Here is a 21,412-nt window from a genome sequence, read left to right as displayed (position 1 = left end):
ACAGAATATAGGATGTCTCAGGGATGGGGGACGCCTGGAGCAGGTGGACCTGGGTCTCCATTCTAAGTATAACTGGGGCTCCTGCACTCCTAAAGCACTCTGCTTAACCTGTACATTTGTTTAACAGTTGCATCAGGGAGAGAAAGAGATGGGGTCATTGAGTGATACTATCTCACTTAATGGCCATCACCACTTGTGACTGTAATGGGCAGGCTCCGTTATAGCCATATCTTGAGAACTATCTGTGATATAGTAATTATAAAGCACATATTTGTTATCATGCAGGTATCAGTTCAGCCATTTCATGTATCTGATGAAGTTCACAAAAGCCTTTGCCTTATAATAAAATCATTAACCAGAAACACTCCTGAGTTTTGGCTACCATAATATATCACAATTTTTTGCCTTTAATCTAATTAATTATATTTTTCTTTAAGTATAAATATGAGCATTGAAGTAAGACATTGATGGGAAACTGAGCCTTCTATAGACATACTTTGTTCATTTTCCTTTGAGACCAATTAAATATGTTGATGCTCCAAATCATAAATTCTCTGACCTAGTGGAATTATATAGTTCACTCAAGAGTTTTGCAGATAAGGAGAGAGGGAGGGAGGGAGGGAGGGAGGAGGGAGAGAGAGAGAGAGAGAGAGAGAGAGAGAGAGAGAGAGAGAGAGAGAGAGAGAGAGATTCACTGATACATTCTAGAAGAGGATCAATTTGGACAGATTGGCCTTTTAGTCAAAGAGTTATAAAATTGCATATAAAATAGGCCAGTTCTTTCATGAGCATTTTCAACTTGGGAGTACGGAATTGCTGCCCATTGCATGCCCTCAGGATTCTGATAGGTATTTTTTTAAAAGATGTACAGGTAATCTTTCAAAGATCTCTGAGCTCTAGAACTCATGTTGGGGAAGGAAGGCAAGCTGCTGCATCCCTTGGTGTCCCTGAGTGTGGTTCCAGAAGGGGTGCCATTTTCAGAGTGGCCACAATTCATTGCAGTCGCTTCTGTGATGAAGCCATGCAGCCCAGTGATGCTGAGAGATTGGAGCTCCCACCCCTCCTTCTCTAACACAAGCTCTGGAACAATTCATTGGACTGTTCCACAAGCGGCATCTGCTTCTGGGATGAAGCATTTGTCCCAGGGACACTGAGAACAGAGCGCCCTGCTTCCCCCCTCCCTGTCCCCAATGCAAGCTCTGGAGCTCCAGAGATCCTCAAAAGGTAAGTGCATGATGGGTGATGGGGGGGTCGGGTGGAAAAAAGGATCTAGGGTCCAGTGGGTGAGAAGTAGGCCCCTGGTCTGTGGGGTCTTGAGGGGGAGGAAAATGTGTCTCGGAGGGGAGAGGAGGCCCTGGGTGGCCCAGTGCAGGTGGGTTTGGCCTATACTAGGCTTCTCAGGACCTCTCCCCTGTGGTACCCGGTTCTCTGCTTTACAACTTATGCGGTGATCTAATGACTGTATCACAGAGAATTGGGGTGGAGGATGTTAAATAATGTGATCATATGGTCACTTTGCTTAATGACCATCACAATTTGCAACTTTAATGGACAGGCTCAATTATAGTTATGAGTTGAAGAATACCTGTAAATAATTAGAACACAAGTTTTTATTCATTTTTAATATTAATAGTGGCTATTTTTAAATAAATTACATTTTCCATTCATTGAAAGCTAGATATTATTCCAGATAACTATTGAGAAAGTAATTTACACCTTAATCCAATGTTGATAAATTAGAACTGCATAATCTGCAAAACCTAAAAACATTATTGTTTATAATTAAATAAAATGTCTTCAGTGTTGAAAATTTCACATGTCCCTCGATAAATTTATATTACAACTTTGGCTTAAATGAGTGTCATATTCTCGAATGTTTAATCAGTTTTCTCACACATTTATGTAGGTAATATGTTTAATTTTAAAACCTAGAAATTTGAGTTTTGGGATAAGCATTTGATCCTAAACGTTCAGTTCACAATACTAGTGTAGCTGGTATGTTGTTTTCTGTGAAATATATGAATCACAGTGACTTTAAACTTTTTTTTTATAGCCCTACCTGAACCTATCCTTCCATCCCTCCAAAAAAATTACCCAGTAAGTGCTTCTTATAAATTACTACATAATATGTTTATTAAAATGATTACCTTCCACATGAATGTTGCTGTTACTTTGGGATAATGACAAAATATGCCTTAGACCATGTTTGTTAGAACTCCACAATGCTCCAACATGTGTATAGAAAATTCTCCTGCAGACTGACACATTCATCCTTTTTAAATACAAATAAAATTTTAAAAGCCAATTCTGATTATCACATTTGGCTGAGAAATATGAATTACAGTATTTATTTTTATAAGTTGTATGCATGCCTTTTTTGTTAGCTATGGAAAAGGCAATACCTACAGTTGGATTTCTCTTCCTTCAATGTCTTATGCACTATTAGATTTGTTCCAGAGGTTTAGGGAATCTCCCTGAAAAAATTTGGGAGGCATATGTTGGGAGAAGAGTAATTGGATGTAGACCTATGAATCTGGATTGTATTTTGTGTTTAGAACTGCAGCATATTATCTTATGAATTTTGAATTGAATACTCTATTAGACACACAAGGAATTTGTCTCCAGTGCTCTCAGTGTACATGCAGGGCAACAGAATAATGGTAATCATAATAATAATATCAATAAGGGGGGGGGAGTAAAGAAGATAGTAAGAAAGATAAATAATAATATTACAGCCTACTACATGAGTAAATACACATAGAGATGATCCATTCTGCATGGCAGTACTGTGTTATCTCACCTTGCCCTGGTGGTAATCTACCTTTTAATGTTTTACAGGTAGGCCTTGACTTACAACAGTTTATTTAGTGACTGTTCAGACAACAGCATTGAAAAAAGTGACTTATGACCGTTTTTCACACTTACAACTGTTGCAGTATCCCCATGGTCACTTGATCAAAATTAAGATGCTTGGCAACTGACTCATATTTATGATGGTTGCAATGTCCTGGGATCATGTGATCACCTTTTGTGACCTTATAAGCAAAGTCAATGGGAAAGCCAGATTCATTAACAACCATGTTATTAACTTAACAACTGCAGTCATTCACTTAACAACTGTGGCACAAAAGGTTGTAAAATAAGGCAAAATTCACTTAACAAATATTTCACAAAAAAATTTGGGCTCAGTTGTGGTTGTAAGTCGAGAACTACCTGTAATATATTCACTTTGAACTTATTTCCATAATGATTTTTTGCTCTGCTTCTGCCCACCTATTTTTTAAACATTCTTGTGACAGTGATGGTACTGATAAATTTTGATGCTAAAATATATCAAAACATTGATATAATAGAAAGACGTAAACTAGCATGCAGGACACTAAGAACAAAGTGGGTGATTAAGGTATGGCAGTTGCACAGAAAATGTAGAAGCAATTTAAAACTAACACTGCTCCTCTTATATCAAAATAACTAATTAAAAGTTCCTGATTTCAGGATCATGTTTGGTAAAGTAACGTAGTAGGGTCACTCATTTTTGTTTTATAAAATTATTATTGAAGTAAAAAGTTGAACAAAATTTTTCATTGAAATTAATGTATAGTATAAAGGCCTTTGATATTTAAATACTTAATTATTAAGGTTCACCGTATTGGAATATTTCTGTTTTCAGTTATGTTGAATCATTAAAAGATCCACACTATATATGTCTATAATCTCAGTGGAAAAAATGCTTTTTAAAATGCTGGACATGCAGTTATGTATCTAAAACAAGTAACTGCACATTATTAAAAGACTGTAAAGATCAGTGGATAATTTTTTGACATAGCAGCATTTTAAACAAGTAGTTTTAGCTGAGATGTGAGAATACCAAGTCTTAAAGTAATATTTAAGATCAATAAAACAATATTTGATTTAGCAATTGCAGTTTGCAGTTATACATGTCTTTCTATATAAATATTTTCATACTGCAATATATTTGAAATGGTATTATGTCACCTGTTTATCAATTAACACTGCTTATTAATATGTAAGGATTACAGGGCTTTGGATATAGTTCAGAATACATTCTTTGGATCATGCAGAAGTATGAAAATGGCATCTTTGATTCACTAAAACAACCATGTCATTTTCCAGACTTACATAGCTGCTGCAGAAGCTACACATTACAGAAATCAAATGTGGCTGCCTTTATACAATGTTGGGTTTGTGTTTCCATGGTTTTGAACCAAAGCATTGCACAGCCAAACACTGCACAGCCGTAATAACTGGACTGCTTTAAATATAGTTTATTTTGGATATTTAGCTTGGATCAGTCTGCCGATAGAATAGGACTTTCAAAATTAATCCTACCGGAAGGACGGAGAGGTTTTTTTTTCAGTACAAACACCAATTAAAACTGGATGCTATCCTACTGGGAATTGTTCAATGTTGGATAAAATCCAAATAGTGTATGCCCTCAAGAAAATATCTCAGAGGCATTAATTGCTAATGCACCATTGTGTTTAAATCAGCATGTAGGTCTACTTAGAATTGAGTTTAGAATTCTGTTCAAAATCACAGGGAGCACTTCTTGAAAACTACTTCCTTAGGCATGTTTAACCAGAAATAAAGCAGCAATTGCTAATATAGCTCTATTTGAGAAGCAATTTGTGACTGCAATATTATACACATCTGCTGAGATGTACATTTTAAAAATTCAGAAGAACGGTCCAGTATATTTTGTATATTTATCAAGGGGTAAAGTAGTGTGAAAATATTGCTTAGTTGCAGAAATCATGATAGCACCTTGAAGTAAGCAAATGTTCCCAAGGACTTTTTTGTTGCAAGGTGCCTGGAAATGACCAGATGCCAGAGCACTTGGGAGCAAACCACAGAGGAAGCAGAATCAAAGGTAAGGGACTTGCTGCATCAGATGCTATGTGGGACACTTTGGGAATTGCAAATGCCAGATTAGGTAAAGACTGGAATACTTTAATTTAACCCATTGGATAATTTAGTTTTGTCCATAATCTGGCAAGATTACTGAATAATCAGTGTTTATTTAAATGAGTTGGCCTTGTATATGTTTTCTTCGTTTATGTTTTCTCCTTAATGTGGTCATTGGCATTTCCTGGGATAGTTTTCATTTTTGAGGACAAAAATATAGGTGTTTTTTTTTTAAGTTTTAAAATTGTAAGCTGCCCAGAGTTACCCTGTGGTAAGATGGGCAGCCAATAAATTAAATAATAAATAAATAAATAAAATTTGACTTAACCATTTTGCATTAATAACTATAGAAATTCCTGTTGTCTCTGTAGTACTCACTGTATGCTCCTGTGTTAGTCAAGTTTAGAATATCTGGTGTTTTCAGCAACAAAAAGCAGAAATTATGTCTTTCTGCCAGGGGATGGATATTGCTTTTTTTTTTTTTTTTTTTTTTTTTACAAAATGGCATTTTTACATATTCAGAATTACACAAGCACAATAGCAATTTGGAGAGTTTTTTTGGCTACTGTGCTGTTATGAACTACAAGGATCTTTTAAAAAGACTTAGGTACTGCAAGCAAGACTGAAATGATCCATTCAACCAACTTGAAGTTATTTGTTTGGATATGCTCGATTTGGGCATTCAAAATGAGATTTCCCTATGAGTATTCCCAGGAATACCTCTTCCCTTCCCCACATCAATATTACTCAAATTACATTAACTCTTTCCATCTACATACAGTACATAAGGTAGATTTCTTAAGGAGAGGGCAGGCTTGTGTGCTTGCTCACATGGAAGTCAGTCACCTGAAAACTGAATAGAGCTACATATTTCTGGTTTCTGATGTCTTCAGGATGAATTTCTGTTTGATCCAGTTTGATTAACAGAAGTGCAGTGTTTTAGTATAAGAGTAAGATGGTTTAAGGAGGAGGGATTTAGATGCACTGAATTAGATTATATTTACTGCACTAGGATAAAGAAATGTCAGAGGACACTGGGTGGGCTATTTCAGGGAAAAGAAGGTTGCTAGTGTCAGTTTCAACTTTTGGTCTGGGGAATCTTGGCTTAAACTGTTGGTAAACACCAAATTTATATGGACAAGGCCATGTTTAGCTATGACTTGGAGGGGATGAGTAGGTGGACCTGGTTTGTGTTACCCGGACATGATTTGGACAGCTAATATTGCTAAGAACTGCCCTCCTGGATTTCAGGTTAATAGCAATTTCAGTACCAGGCTGGGAAGTGGAGATGCTGTGGTTGACCTTCAAAGACATTTGCAGCTAGGGACTCCTGCTGAAATAGTAGGCATATATGTTTAATTTAGCCATGACTTTATGTTAATTTAGGGTTTAGTTTAGCTATACTTTATATACATATAGCTTAACTGAGCTATATAGGGTTAGTCTGTATGTTAATTTAGGTTTAATTTAGGCTGCATATATGTTAATTTAGGCCAGGGGTGTCAAGCTCGCAACGTCATGTGACGTGTCATGGCGTATCGCTATTTTTTTCCATTGCTGGCAATGGGGTGGGTGCGGTTTCGCTATAATGCATCCGCCCCGCAGGCCGGCAGTTTGACACCGCTGATTTAGGCAATGGGGACAGTCTAGGGATTATGCTGTTATGCTGATTATCTTGCTATCTGGGATAGCTTCCTGGGCTCTGGACTTGATGCCAAGACTGGGTTTGGAGTTCTCTTACCTGTTACTGCTGGATAATTCCAGGTTTCATATATTGGGGATTGGATCCAAGAGAGACCAGGTTTTTATAGTAATTGTGGGCTTATTTCAAGTATTAGTTAACCGGACATGCATATATGCTTATTTGTAAACTTCTGGAAGTCCTAGATTTGTGTTGGATCAGATTTGTTTTGTTGTGTTAAATCTGGAGAAAAATGAATTGCGGATCTGAGTCTAAAACATGAGCTATTTCTATCACATGAAATTTCTGATTAGGTTCTATGAATTGTCGCACAAATTATCTCTTCCCCTGTTTTGCACAAGTGCATGTTTAGTAGTTACAAAATTATGACTCCATTGAGGCTAGGGCTTTATGTTATAACCACCCCACCCCCACCCCAACCTTATCAACTGAAGTGTTCTTAATTTGACTGTATTGTATGCCTCCTTTGGATAGACATTTAACTAAATGCATTTCCATTTTAGAAATTTACAAATAAAGGCAAATTTGCATTCTGGCATGGCTAATTGCTATCATGATTAGTGCTATGTCAGAACTCATAGGGTGGGTTTGGGTAGTAATTCCCTCTGTGCAGCCCATTTTATTGTTTTATTATGGAGATAAAAGGTGGTAGCTGCATTTATACAAGCCTTAGGTTTTGAAGAGATACAATGCAATATAATGCAAAAAATTTACAATTTCCCCACCACTTCCTTGATTTGTATTTTATAACAACCGTGAGCATCTAAAGAATGCTTCTTACTACGCCCATTTCTCAAAATGGCGAGGTAAATCCTTCTGAGTCCCATCAGAAGTGCTTAAACGAAAATATCCCTCTCACTACCACATAGCAACCTGCATCATTTATATATTTGGAGATTCATGAAATGGTCTGTTTAATCCTTCTGAAACTGACAGAATCTGTGTCTCTAACTTATGGAATCTAAGTGAATAGGGGTTTTTTTATACACTTTTCTATCAGTTTTCCCTGAGGGGCCTCAGTTACACTATTTTGTGTGGAAACTTAGAAATGGGATTATTTGCATTTTTTTAGAATGCAAACGGGCAGAAAATGCAAGAAGACGCATGGAGGTTTCCTGTATATTTGTAGAAATTTCCTATATATATTAAAGGAAATTTATTTTTCTGGCCACCACAGTAGAAGAAACTGTTCAGCTTTACTTATCTTGATAATTATCAGCTTCAAGAACAGCTGCTGTTTCCATTGTTTAAAACATATATATTGAGATGGATTTAGCATCATGTGTACTTCCTCCCTGAGAGAGAAAAATAAACCCATGCATTCTGTACATCAGACAGATATTAATGTCCATTTCTCCTATTGAAATTGCTTGGATACTTTGCCTTATATATTTTTCTTCATTGTATCTTTCTGAAATTCATGATGTTTTTTTCTAAATTGATTGACCAAAACTATGATTTTTCAAACTTATGGGTTCATAAAACAGTAATTGGTGACATGGTATATCTTTTCACCACTTGGCAGAATAACATAAATAAATGGCTGATGCCAAAAATGATCAGTTGTTAAGCTAGCATATTATAGATAATTTTATGTTAATCGCCAAGCAGGAACTAATAACTTATGGACAAGGCCATAAGTTGACCTTGTTGTATTCTTACCTCAGAATGGAATGGCATAGTGGAAGGAATAGCTCTAAAGTAGAGCAAAGATGTTTATATGAAAGCAAAAAATCTGTTTTCAAATTTAGTTACCTTCTTTCTTTGTTGGTCTTGGCTTTGTCACTCCTTGCTGTAGTACATTGAGACTAGTGAAGAATCTTTCAGAGGTGTCAGAAGACGTAAAGGCTTTACATCTAGAACAGGGCTTTTCAACCAGTGGTACAGGTACCACCTGTGCTACATTGGCACCTGGCAGGTGGTACGCGACCATCCTAGAAAAGTGGTAGCGGGGGAGGGGAATGAGCTGAACCAGTGGCAGCACCGCACAAGTCTGAGCAAGAGATGGCTGGAGCTGCAGGGCTGTCAGGGCTCAGCAGAAGCGCCAGGATCAGCGTCAGTCTCCAGCTGGAGCTCGGCGCTGATCCTGGCGCTTCTGCTGAGCCCAGAAGAAGCGCCAATCAGCTGGAATGTTGCAGCATCTTCACGGTCTTGTGATTTACATTCAGATGCTTGGCAACTGATTCATATTTGTGACGGTCACAGTGCCCCAGGGTCATGTGAAGTGACCAAAACCTGCTGCAACCACCCAGCAGACGGGGGGAATAAAAACCAAACACCCCCCCACCCCACCCCCACTGCCAATCCTCAACAGAAATGCTCACAACAGTGAAAACCTTGGACAGGAGAAAGAGCGCCACCGCTGGGCAGGCAGGCAGGTGTCTTGCTCGGCTGTGATTTGGGGGGCACTTTTTTCAGTGCCATTGTAACTTCGAACAGTCACTAAGTGAACTGTTGTAAGTCGAGGACTACCTGTACTTCATCACTTTTTTCCTTTTTTTTTTTTTTTGGTCATCAAGTTTTTGACAGCTTGCTAGGCAACTGGTAGTACTCGGATGTTGCCATATCCTAAAAGTGGTACAATGGGTGAAAAGATTGAAAAGCCCTGATCTAGAATGCTATGTAATTGATTAATAACATTATTCAAGTAATTGCTGTGACCGTCATAAATAATTTTTCAGTTCAGCTGAACCAGTTGTTATGAACATTTGATAACAACTTTGATTTGTTACATGCAAATGGACCAGAATGGTAAAAGTCTAGAATTGATCCTTCCTATCACTACCTTTTTTCAGAAAAGCTTATATGTGTAAGATTTAAGTCAGGATTGGTAACTGCAAGTGAAATATTAGATTGCTCAATCAAAATAAAAATGCATTTATTGCCTGGGAAACATATATGGGTACCTAAATGGCACAGGACCAGGTTTTTATTTATTTTATTTTGTTTATGTATTTAATTTCTATAGCCACTCAACTCAACCAAGGGACTCTGAGCAGGACCACGTCTCTATAAGAACACCTACCTGTCCTACCAGATCGGATAGGATGATCAGGATCCTACTAATTCCTTTAAACATTATCATCTTATGGGAAGTGGCCCTTTTCCATGGCAGTCCCTGCCCTGTGGAACATCATTCCCCCTGAGGTTTGGCAGGCCTCTACCTTCCAAGCCTTCCCAAAAGCACTTTCCCCCCAAGCGCTGGAATAGGGTGAAGCAGAAGAGGGGATTTAACAAGGAATTGCAAGTGGAAGCTTAACTTTGGTGCTAGATTTTTAATGTGTATTGTTTTCATACATATAATTCGTTTTTATTATTGACGTTTTAATTATTGATTGGGAGCCACCCAGAGTTTGATATAAGATGGGCGACTACATAAATGTTTCAAATAAATATTAAAGCTTTAGCTACCCAGTACAGAAACTAAATATTGCAAAAGATTCTTAAACTATCCCTTTCCTCTATTTTTCTTATCTTTCTTGTTTTAAGCATGTTATTTAGTTTTATTCAAATCAGAAAACAGGATATTAAAGTTTTGATTTTAATGCAGTTTGTCAAAAGAATTAACTGAAGCAAAATCAATAAACAAGCCATCATCACTTTCTATAAATATTTGTCACTTGTATCCTATTGCTCTGCAGAGAAACTCAGATGCGCATATATGAAGATTTTTTGTTAGGGTGGCTGCTTGGTTGTATTCCAGCACTTTGTTCTCCTGTTCCATTTTACGGGACATTTTTAATTATCTGGCAGCATGACAAACCTTTTCCTTCCTATAAATCAACAAAAGAATTAGATTAAATGTGTATAATTTTCTTTGTATTAAAAAAAGAAGTAATTTAGATTGGCAGGTAATGGTCAAATGCCTGAAGATTTAGGACAGTGGTGGCGAACCTATGGCACGCGTGCCAGAGGCGGCACTCAGAGCCCTCTATGTGGGCACATGCGCCATGCCCCGGAGATGGCAACTGTCCCTCTTCAATCAGCCGCCCACTAACTCGCTGAGGTCCCACGTGGCCGGATGCATCCCAGCACGACTGGTTTCCCTCCCCTCTGTCCCATCCCTCCTGGCCTCACATGCTCTCCTTTTCCTGGGCACGACCCACTGCATCGCCTCCTCAGCTGTCGGTGGCTTCTCTGAACTGCTAGCGGCAGGCTGCGGAGCCCCAGAGTGTGCCGGTCGATAGGCCAGCAGGCTGTGGCTGCTGACGGACACTGTCGGCCCCCATGCACTGGCTGGCCTCTGTGTGTGGGGGACGATGGTGTCAGGCAGCAGCCGCCCCGGCCCCTGCATCGCCTTGCCCTGCGACAATGGCATCCCTGCCCTGCCTCGCCTTGCCTCGTCTCACCCTGCAGAACGAGCCTCCTGCCCACCACCCCACCTGCCAGAGACCCCCTGGATCTCCCCCAACCCTGCCCGGCCCCCACAGGCATCCCTCCCCACGAGCAACATTGAGGTGACCACGTCCACCTTGGCCACACCCACCCACTCTGCCATGACCATCACAACCACGCCCACCCAGTGGGCCACGCCCACCTGGCACCCAGTGATAAATAAGTGAGTTTTGGGTTGTAGTTTGGGCACTTGGTCTCTAAAAGGTTCGCCATCCCTGATTTAGGAAATTTATGAATGGCAGAATGATAAGCAAAACCAACTAAAAGCTGATATACCAAAACTTTCAGAAATCTTTCAACTTCTCTCTTGCACAGACTTTGTACTTTTTTTCTACAGTGTTGTGTAATATGAAGATTTGAAAAGAAGCAGGCAATAACCTGCTCAAAACTATTAATATTACTTATTTTGTAGACGAGAGGCTTGCACATTGAATTTTTAAGAGACTGATCAAATTGGCATATTAGTTAAAGTAGTTCTGTATGTGAAAAGAACATATTTACTTTTGAAAGTATCTGAACAGGTTATATACAGCATCATATTCTGGTTCATAAATAGAACTCTATTTTTGTTTCTTTGTCTTTACAGGAATCTTTTGATCCTACTATGCAACTACATCTTGTACATCGAGCACCATGCACCATCCCTCCTTACATTTCAAAAAATCAATCTACACTTGGAGAGCTATTGCTAGGTTTCCTGAAATACTATGCTACAGAATTTGAGTGAGTGATCAACTTTTCATTTTAACAACTTTTCTGGTTGCTTTGTTCTACTCTGGTTGCAGTTTATAGATGAGTTCCAATTCTTCTCTATTATCATTTAAGGAGCAAAGGGTTCCTTTTTAGTAGCTTGTTTATAATGGAAAAAGAAAGCTGGATAGAGATAAGTTAAATGCTTACATGTAGAGACAGGCTTAAAATGTATGACATAATCTACTAGTTAGATTTGGCAGTCTCTAGTTCACAGTTGTTCAAATGGGTACAAGCCATATTTAAAGGAGCTCTGTTACACATCAACACCTATTCAGGCAGATGGTAATGATGGTGACACAATTATTTGGTATTATGTGCATTGCTATTTTATCCTGCTTTTCTATATCTAGAGAGGTACTATATCTTCTCTTGAAGTGTTTAAGATGGACTCATTAAGATCTGGATCATTCTGTCTGGCACTGTGATGCTGGAGTTCGTTTGTTTTTTCCTTTAAGGATACCTTATTTTGTTTTGGTGCTCTGTGCTTCTCACTGCTATTCAGCACCAAGTGCCATTTCTTAATTCACAAGGCAGTTTTCAGTGAAAGGATTCATAGGAATCTTCTCCATCATTGACACTTTATATGTGGAATTCAGCTCCCAAGATTCCCTGGTCAGTATGGCCATTGTTAAGAATCCCAGGAGATAGTTCATACATGTTGAGAGCACTTAGATTAAACAATGCTGTTTCAAAACGAAGTTGCTGCCTGATGTTGCTATGCATTTAGTTAATTGTGATTTCTTCATGGTGATTTGGCCTTTTGGTTAAGTTTGCAGTATGTAAGCCTGAACTGTTTGGCAGGATAAAAAATAACATCATAGCAGAACTGGAATTAATTGTACAGTGGCATCCGTTAAATACAAAGTAAAACATTGAAGCATGATGATTTAATTTTGCTCTCTTGTTGCATTTGAATCAAGTTACATGAGCTGTGTTTCTGCTGAGTTACATGTGGGTGTCTGGAACAAAAACTGTTTCTAGTTCACTGCCATTCTTTTTATTGCCTGTAAATAAATTCTGGAGAATAGTGTGGGAAGTGACCAGTATTTTCCGAGCTAGTTTTAAATTTATAAACTCCTTGGAATTTGCAACATTCATCTGTGCTTTGGAAGATACATGATGGCAGCAGGATCTGCCATGTTGTACTACTCCAAAACAGGTCTCCCATGTGACGATACAGAGGGTTTCTAAGACCTCTGGCCATCTAGCTTTTGGGTTTATATTTTTATTTTTAAAACGAAAGTATTGTCTTGTGCCTTGTACACACAGGCATAGGCATTTTTTTTCCTATTTTCTAAACATCTCTAAACTTGTTTAGCAAAGATAATAGAGGCTTGCATATACAAATGTTGTTTTTATTTCCAACTTGTGGGCTTAGATTAGAATGGGAGGGAATGCTCTAGAAATCTCCTGTATGTTAGTGGGAAGAAATTTATTTCTGCCTACCATCAGAAGACGTCTTGAGGGACAACTTGTCACATTCCGAAACTGTTGTACCTGCAACCAGGTCATCCAATCCAGCCACCTCAGTATGACCCACTGACCACATCAGTTAAAAAAAATAGGATGCTCAATTGATTATATAGAGGCCTTTGATTCAGTCATAAGCTGTGGGCTGCATTTAGAAAAAAGGGAATCTCAGAATATCTCATTTTCCTCCTGAGAAATTTATATTCGGGATTAAGGGACAGTTCTCCCCTCCCCATAGTCCGGTGTAATTTGAATTCAGCAGCCTTTTAAATTATTTACTTTCTCTTCCTGGATGCAGCAATTGTATTTCTATTTCTAAGGGACATAGATAGGAACTTGTGTTAAAGTCTAACTTTTCTAGGATGGTAGTCCACTCTAATATTTAAAAATCATTTCCAAATGGCTTTTACATGAAACTTATTACATTTTATTCAAAAACTTTAGACAATTATTTTCCCTTTCTGTTTGCTAGTTGGAACAATCAGATGATTTCAGTTCGTGAAGGCAAAGCTATTCCAAGACCGGATGGTATTGAATGGAGAAACAAATTCATTTGCATAGAAGGTAAATTCTACATCCTTGTCATAATTTATGTTTTCTAGAATTGTAAATTATCTGCTGATATAAAGTAATTGTTTAGTTTTTATTTATTTTTTTTAGAATTTTTAGTTTTGCTTCTGGGTGAGTGTAGCTCTGGGACTCATGGGCATTACATCAAGAGTGAGACAAGGCTTTCCACCTTTTTTTTCTTTTTGGTCCCTTCAAATCAGTTTTGATTGTAGGCAACTGCCTGCACTAGTCCTTAAAGTTTTCTTGGCATGGTTTTATTTCAGAAGTGGTTTGCCATTGCCTCCTTCCTAGGGCTAAGAGAGAGTGACTGGCCGCAGCTGGTTTTATGCTTAAGGCAGGATTAGAACTCACAGTCTCCCAATTTCTAGCCTGACACCTTAATCTCCAGACCAACTGGCTCCTTTGTACCTTTGTTGTACTTTAATTTGCTTGATTTAAACTGCCCAAAATAGGAAAAATTGGGGATGTTTGCAGACAGGTGCTGAGAGTAATATATAGGCCCTTGGCTGCCTACTTCTATATTACATGGACAAGGTAAGAGGAGCCTCAGGCTTATATATTCTTTCTCTCTATGTGGTTAGGAATTTAGTATTTTGATTTGTGGAAACCACTGTTTACCATTTCATTAAACAGGCTAACTATATTCCTCTCTGTTAATTTGTTTTAAATAATAATAATGTATTTATCCAAAATAAAAACAGCCCTCCACTGAAGAAAGTTAGAAGCAATATATATCATATGCCAAATTTTAATGTGGGAAGACAACATTCTGGAAAACTCTGGAATGCCCCCCTTTCCTCCAGACGATATTGAATCAACTTGCAGTTCCAGGGGTGGAAGTTAATCCTCCAAATCAGAGGCAGGTTCAGAACACCCTGAATTGTTCCGATTTCATAGGATTTACTTCTTGAAATCACACCAAGCCATTCCCAGAAAACACAGAATGGGAAGAGGTTCAGCATTATCCCAAGGGATATTAAATTGAATGGTGCTACTGGTTATAAATAATTTCTGAAGACCTTCCTGGAAAGCCATGTTTTCACCTATTTATAGAAGGCCTTATGGGTGGGCACTATATATGTACAACACTCTTTAAATGTGGTTACATTTTTGTTCCACTTTCAACTGTTGAAATGGGGAAATTATTTTTTTTTTGCTAGAAATGTCTTTTTAATAATAAACTAGCAAAAAAAATTAAAACATTCTAAATGTGTATTAATTAAAAATCTGTCTTTAGGGATAGATGTAATCAAGGGATATATAATCAATTGATAAAATGTACTGGAAAAGATCATTTTGACGTTTCTTTGCAAAATAAATTAAATTTAAAAACAGCATTGTGAAAATAGTTTTAAATAATGTCAATGATGCCAACAATTTTTCATAAGTGTATAAAGTTAGATAAATTGATATGTAAATATAAGTAAAATTATACATAATTCAATTTTTCCAGAACCTTTTGATAGAACAAATACTGCTAGAGCAGTACATGAAAAACAGAAGTTTGACGTTATCATAGATGAATTTCAAAAGGTAAAAGTACATACAATTTAATAAAACATTTTATTTAAGTTAATTGTATGTAACAATTGTTCCAGGAAAAGATTTTTGTCTGTAATAGACACAATGTATATATCTATTCTCTTCATTTTTTAAGACTGCTTTTCTGTATGTTGCTGACAATGACGCAACTTCCATTTCCCAAACAGTTACTCCAATATACCTGACAAATGCCTTTCAGTGTTGCAGTTTTCTTTCAATATGTTCACAATAATTCTTCTTTAATATACTTGTTTTTCCTTAGATTGACTCTTACAAATTGGTTAAGTAATTATTATGGCATCTTGTTTGACTATAGATTGATTTTCATTTACAAAGCGAAGAAATGTGTGAAGGGTTGACAATGAGGAATTCATTCTGTCAGTAATCAGTTAGTCAAAATCTTGCCTTTTGTTCATGTCCCTCTTTTCTCCTGTGTTCAGTGGGCTGAGAAAAAAATGACTGGCCCAAGTCACCCAAGACACCTTATGTTTGAACTTGTAGCTGAGTCTTCCTAATGCCAGGTTGGGGTTAGGCAATAAGTGATATCACCCCTTAAAATCTGAATTTCTAAATTGAAGTAATTTTACTGTGCAGTTCTGAATCCATAGAACTGAAAAGTTCTTTGTTTTTGAATTGCATTACAGTTACAATTTAATTGCCATGTTTCCCTGAAAGTAAGGCCTACTCCGAAAATAAGCCCTAGCTTGATTTGGGGGGATGGGCCTAATATAAGCTCTACCCCAAAAATAAGCCCTAGTTTTGGGGTGAGGCGCACACTTAAAAATCAAGCTAGGGTGGGGGTGGAGGTGTGGATCTACCCCATGTGCCACGCACCCATTTATCTTGCAGCCAGGCCTCTCCTCGCTGGCCCATTTCTTCTGCGGCCTCTTCTGCAGCCAGGCCTGCATTTCGCAGTCACAAGCCTTTCCAAAAGGCCTGCGCAGCCAAGAACCGAGCTATGGATTCAATACATAGCTCGGTTCTGCAAGACCTCTGCAGCCGACAATTCTGAAAGGCAGAGGCCTTCCAGAAAGGCCTGCCTGCAAAATGCAGGCCAGAATGCACCTGCAGAATGAAGCTTCTCCTTCGGCCCCAGAAGAAGTGGACCTGCTGGGCGGTGCTGTCGGTGCTGGAGGTGAATAAGACATTCCCTGAAAATAAGACCTGGTGCCTCTTTTGGAGGCAAAAAAAAAAAAAGACCTGGTGTTATTTTCAGGGAAACACAGGTACAAAATTACATTTTTTGTAATTACATATGTTTTGATTGACTTCTAATCCATTTTGGGAAGATTGGGGCAGGAAAAGGCTATAATATATTTAAAAAATCCTTTCCTCCCCCTTCTAAAAGTATTTTAATACAACATGAAGTTTTGCTTCTCAGAAACCATAAAGAGTTTTTATTAATGGAAACATTTAATGCAGTTTTATATGTCTTTGTTATGATTATGAGTACTAATATTCTTTTGATGTTGTATGATTTTAAAAGTATGGCTATACTATACTAACGTAATTGTATGATCTGTTCTCTATCCCGTAGTCATGGCAGAGGCTGAGAGACAGGAAGGATTTGAACTGTATACTGCCTGTAAGAGGAATTATACAAAAAAGATGATTGGCCTCTGTCTCACTAACTGGACTTTTCTGAAATACAGCATATAAATACATGAGATGCCCGGGATGTGATTTTTCTCCCTTCCCTGCTGCACTTTTTTTAAGAAGAGAATTTTCTTTCAGGTTTTTGGTAGGAAAATTTTTGTAAGAATTCAAAGAAGATTGCAACCTTTATAACATTAAATCAATTTGAACATTGGCTTCTGGAGTTATTCAATCAGTGACCAATAAAGAAACTACTGCTGTAATATGAACTTTGCAAAATCTGTTGCAGTTTGATTTCCTGTTATTATTTATTGTAGTAGTTTATGCATCCACACTAAATACTGAAACAGAAAGATGAATGTATGACAGCCAGCAGTGATAATAAAAGATATAATGGTGTACTTTTCCATAAGAGTAAGAAGTACAAGCCAGTAGGCCCTGCTTTACAACTACTAATTATAATATGCACTTTAGCTCATTCCAGTTTTAATACCATAGTAATAAACACCAGCTTTTAAGCAATATTAACAACTTAGTCCTGATTATTCCTATTGATCCAGGCTGATTCTCATTGAAACATGACTTGTATTTGGCCTATGCTAATTGCATACAAGAATCTATTTGATTAGATGTTGCTGTATACAAGAATGAAAATCTTCACAAAGAAATGTAAATATTGAGAAATATATATTTTTTATTTTGATTTGATTTGATATTTCCCAAATATGCAGAATTTTATCACAGGTAACATTCAGTAACAGGAGGCCCTAGCTGTTGTCTGAATTAGTACATCCCAAATATGCAATTATTGCCTTTTTGAAGAATTTCTGTCTGTGGAACCTTAGTTGAAATTTTATAACTAGGAGTTTACTAATATTTAGGCTGTAGTGTCAAATTACTATATTCTAGTGATCATGTACTGTAGTGCCTTCCTGAGGGAGTAAAAATAAACAAAACAGAAGCCTAGGTACTTCAGATCTGAAATTTTTGTCCTTTCCTTTTTTTTTTCAAAATGAAGTAGCAAGAGTTTGATGCTCCTTTCAGACCGGCTGTAGCTTTAAACTATTATGAAGCAGATGGAAAGCAAGCACAATCAAAAGTGATGGTCCCCTTAATTGCACTTCTGATATAATATGAAAAAATGAAAACCTGCAAAGGTTGTACTGCTGCCTGTACATCCTTGCTATATAAAATCCTTGCATCACTTCCTCATGCTTTGCGCCAGGATGTGGATCTGCCCTGAGTCAGGCTCTCAACATATTCTTTCTGTATCAATAATGTACTGATGATTGCTAATCGTAACTGCTACAATAACATTTTTTTTAAATTTTTGTTTCTATGTAAATATTAGAACCGCTATATAACTTGGGATTTAAAACAAATCTTAAATTTTAACTTTTTTTCTAAAAAGTTTAGGACTTCTTTTAGATCTGCTGTAGCACAATTTGTGCCTCTTATATTTATTGCAGACCATGTTATTATATGTTAACAAATAATTACTTTTCATTGGTGTCAACCTTGCATTTTTTTTCCTTTAAGTTTAAATGTTTTATTGTGTTAAGTGGAATAAAGTTTCTCTGTTGAAAATAAAGTAGTTTTGTTATACGGGCTTGTTTTCTTTCAGTCAACTGTTTAATTTCTTTTTCCTTTTCTTTCCCTAGCTTAAGCTACTAAAATAATTGTATTTAGCCTTGCACAATTTTGTCATTTTTGACCTTATTATATTAGAACATTGCACATTAGATTTGTGCAATCCTTGGAGTTTAGCGTGTTGTGACTTTTTCTCAGTTTTGGGTGATGGTTTTAAGGAGTTGCACACAGATGTTAAATTTATATCCTTCTGCATCCAAAGTGCTACACAGCTTTAATGCACAACCTAAGTGCAACATCTTGGTACTGAAGTTCCACTTTGTATTGTGAATGCAGGATAAACAACCTGCAGCTTTAGCTAATTTCACAAACCCTTAGAGCAGTGTTTCTCAACCTTGACAATTTTAAGGCATGTGGACTTCAACTCCCAGAATTCCACAGCCAGCAATGCTGGCTGTGGAATTCTGGGAGTTGAAGTCCACATGCCTTAAAATTGTCAAGGTTGAGAAACACTGCCTTAGAGCAATTCCACAACTCTGGGCAAATCGGTTTAGAGCTCTGCTGAGAGTGATTTCCCTGGTAGCCTACTGCTTGGAAGAAAAGTAAAAAAGAACAGTATTACCACAAAGAGCTATGTTTCTCTCCCTCCCTATTATGGCTCCACTTTTGAATTTGGCTCTCTATTTCCTGCCTCATTTTAGGTTCTGGATTCATCAGTCACACAGAGAGTACTAGTTTCTCTCTGAGGGCATCTAGCTGCTGAAAGTAGAGGAATTTGTGTGAAAGAGGCAACAGAGGTAGTACTATTGCCAAATGGCCCAGCAAATTGCATGGTTGATGCTTGGACATCCAATTAACATTTGTTATACTAGTGAATTTAGATCCAATATTGTCAGTTTTCTAGTTTAGCAATCACTGATAAGCCAAAATGCATAGAACCTGACTTTCCTTATAGTCCAGTACATCTCTGAATATTTGTATCTAGAAAAAAAAAATGACTTGCCAGAGTGTTCTCTTGTAAGAGTTACCATTTTCTGCAAGTAAGGGATTTTTTATTTTCAAATTTATGGCCTTTTATATAACCTTGTGCTACCTATTCAGTCTCAGTTTTGCAGAAAAAATACATTTCCAAGAGTAAGAAGCATAATGTAGTCATAGGCTTGAGCTCAGCACAGAAACAACTTTTATAGTTAATGATTTGGAAAGACAATTTTAATTACAACATGCAGTTTATTTTAGATAGGAGATATATGCAAAGGAAAAAAATTGATTGTGTATTTAAATTGATCACATGACCTGGGCTCCTCCAACCTACTTCAAAAACCAAGAGTCCCAAAAACAAGTAGTTCTTTGGACCGATCTTAGGGAAAGAATTGCAGCCTAAGTGTCCACCCTGATTGGTGATCTGTTTTGGAATAGACTCTTTATACCAATATGTCATTTGATACACTACTCAGTATCATTTGTGATTTTTTTTTAAAAAATGCAGTTTTTTTATTTTTTCCCCCACAAATGATACTGAGTCGTGTATCAAATGACATATTCACCAACCCCCGCCCCACCCCCACACCTTCAGGACCAATGATTAAAATATATAAATATAGTGAATCCAGTTATTCCCCCATGTGAGTAATTCCTCTCCTTTCTGTCACATAAAAATGTATTGGTAGCTTTTTTTGAAGGACTCAAGAAGCTGTACACAAGGTTGTGGAGACTTTGGATCTTTGTGTCTCACTCTCTTCACTGTATAGCGTCATGCTCATGCCTGGTGGAAAGTTGGAAATTGTTGCCATTTCATGTGTTATGTACAATTCCTCAATGAAGCAGTAAATTCAGATAGTAAGAAATATGATGGCCCTTAATGTTTAACCTGGTTGGTTACCTAATTAACAAAGCTAGACTTAGATGAGCAGTCTTTGTTGCAGTTCATTATTCACTTTACTGTTCTATTTCTGCATCTTTTCATTTTCCAGAAGGAATGAGAGATGGGAACTTAGAGTGCATTCAGCAATAGCTTTAGCCATCAAAATGATGGGATGTTTTAGCTCAGTGTTTCTCAACCTTGACAATTTTAAGGCATGTGGACTTCAACTCCCAGAATTCCACAGCCAGCAATGCTGGCTGTGGAATTCTGGGAGTTGAAGTCCACATGCCTTAAAATCGTCAAGGTTGAGAAACACTGTTTTAGCTGGACATAAGCTAGAAAGAACAACCAACTTGAAACTCCCAGATTCCATATTGGTTCAAGTTCAAAGAACCAGAGAGAAACCTAGGAAGAAAGAACAAATAATTTTCAGTTGAATACCCAAATGTACCTGGCCTGAGGAAAGAACACCATTAGCCTCCTAATTGAAGAAAGTGATCAATAACAAGGCTCTTTCCTCAAGAATGCAGAATCTCACCATCATTAACAGCAGCTTCAATTGACTCTTTCATATTGCTTAGCTACAACCAAATAGGACATGGGAAAATGTGAAATAGTTAGCAAGTTCCTATGAAGACTGGCCAGTTTCAGTAGGTTGTTGATTCATTGCTGAACAAGGGGAAATTAATGAGAAAGCTTGGGAAAATGTATGAAGTTTTAGGAAAGGCAGGATATAAATGGCAATAGCCTCAATCCAACGAGAGAATTTGCAATGTTCATTTCAGGTCAATTGAACCAGTTGTCCCTTGATTTTGATATATATGAAAATTCTACGATGTCCTGTGATTAAGCAGGATCAAGATCAGTGACTTCAGCTGCCTTCACTTTAGACTGTTTTGACCCTAGAAACAAGGTGGTGTTAGGACCCAGCATTCAGTCCAAGGTGGCAGTAGCAGTTTGTTTCAACTTTCTGTTCTATTTAAAGACTACTCCTGAGTCAGGAG

The 21,412-nt window shown here is 37.5% G+C and overlaps 1 protein-coding gene across 1 annotated transcript in view; it reads left to right on the top strand.

Moving 5' to 3' along the window:
• Positions 1-17,168, top strand: part of TENT2 (terminal nucleotidyltransferase 2) — a 33,674-nt gene extending 16,506 nt beyond the window's left edge. The window contains exons 11-15 of the mRNA XM_015816426.1: positions 2,054-2,097; positions 11,610-11,746; positions 13,719-13,810; positions 15,270-15,349; positions 16,896-17,168. Coding sequence (XP_015671912.1) covers positions 2,054-2,097; positions 11,610-11,746; positions 13,719-13,810; positions 15,270-15,349; positions 16,896-16,970 — 428 coding nt within the window. The 3' untranslated portion in view covers positions 16,971-17,168. The remainder of the gene's footprint in view (positions 1-2,053; positions 2,098-11,609; positions 11,747-13,718; positions 13,811-15,269; positions 15,350-16,895) is intronic.
• The last annotated feature ends 4,244 nt before the right edge of the window (positions 17,169-21,412 follow it).

Source organism: Protobothrops mucrosquamatus, unplaced genomic scaffold (assembly GCF_001527695.2).
Source record: "Protobothrops mucrosquamatus isolate PMUCROS unplaced genomic scaffold, P.Mucros_1.0 scaffold450, whole genome shotgun sequence".
Lineage (NCBI taxonomy): Eukaryota > Metazoa > Chordata > Lepidosauria > Squamata > Viperidae > Protobothrops > Protobothrops mucrosquamatus.
The sequence above is the reverse complement of the archived record's forward strand: the minus strand, read 5'-3'. Positions and strand labels throughout refer to the sequence as shown.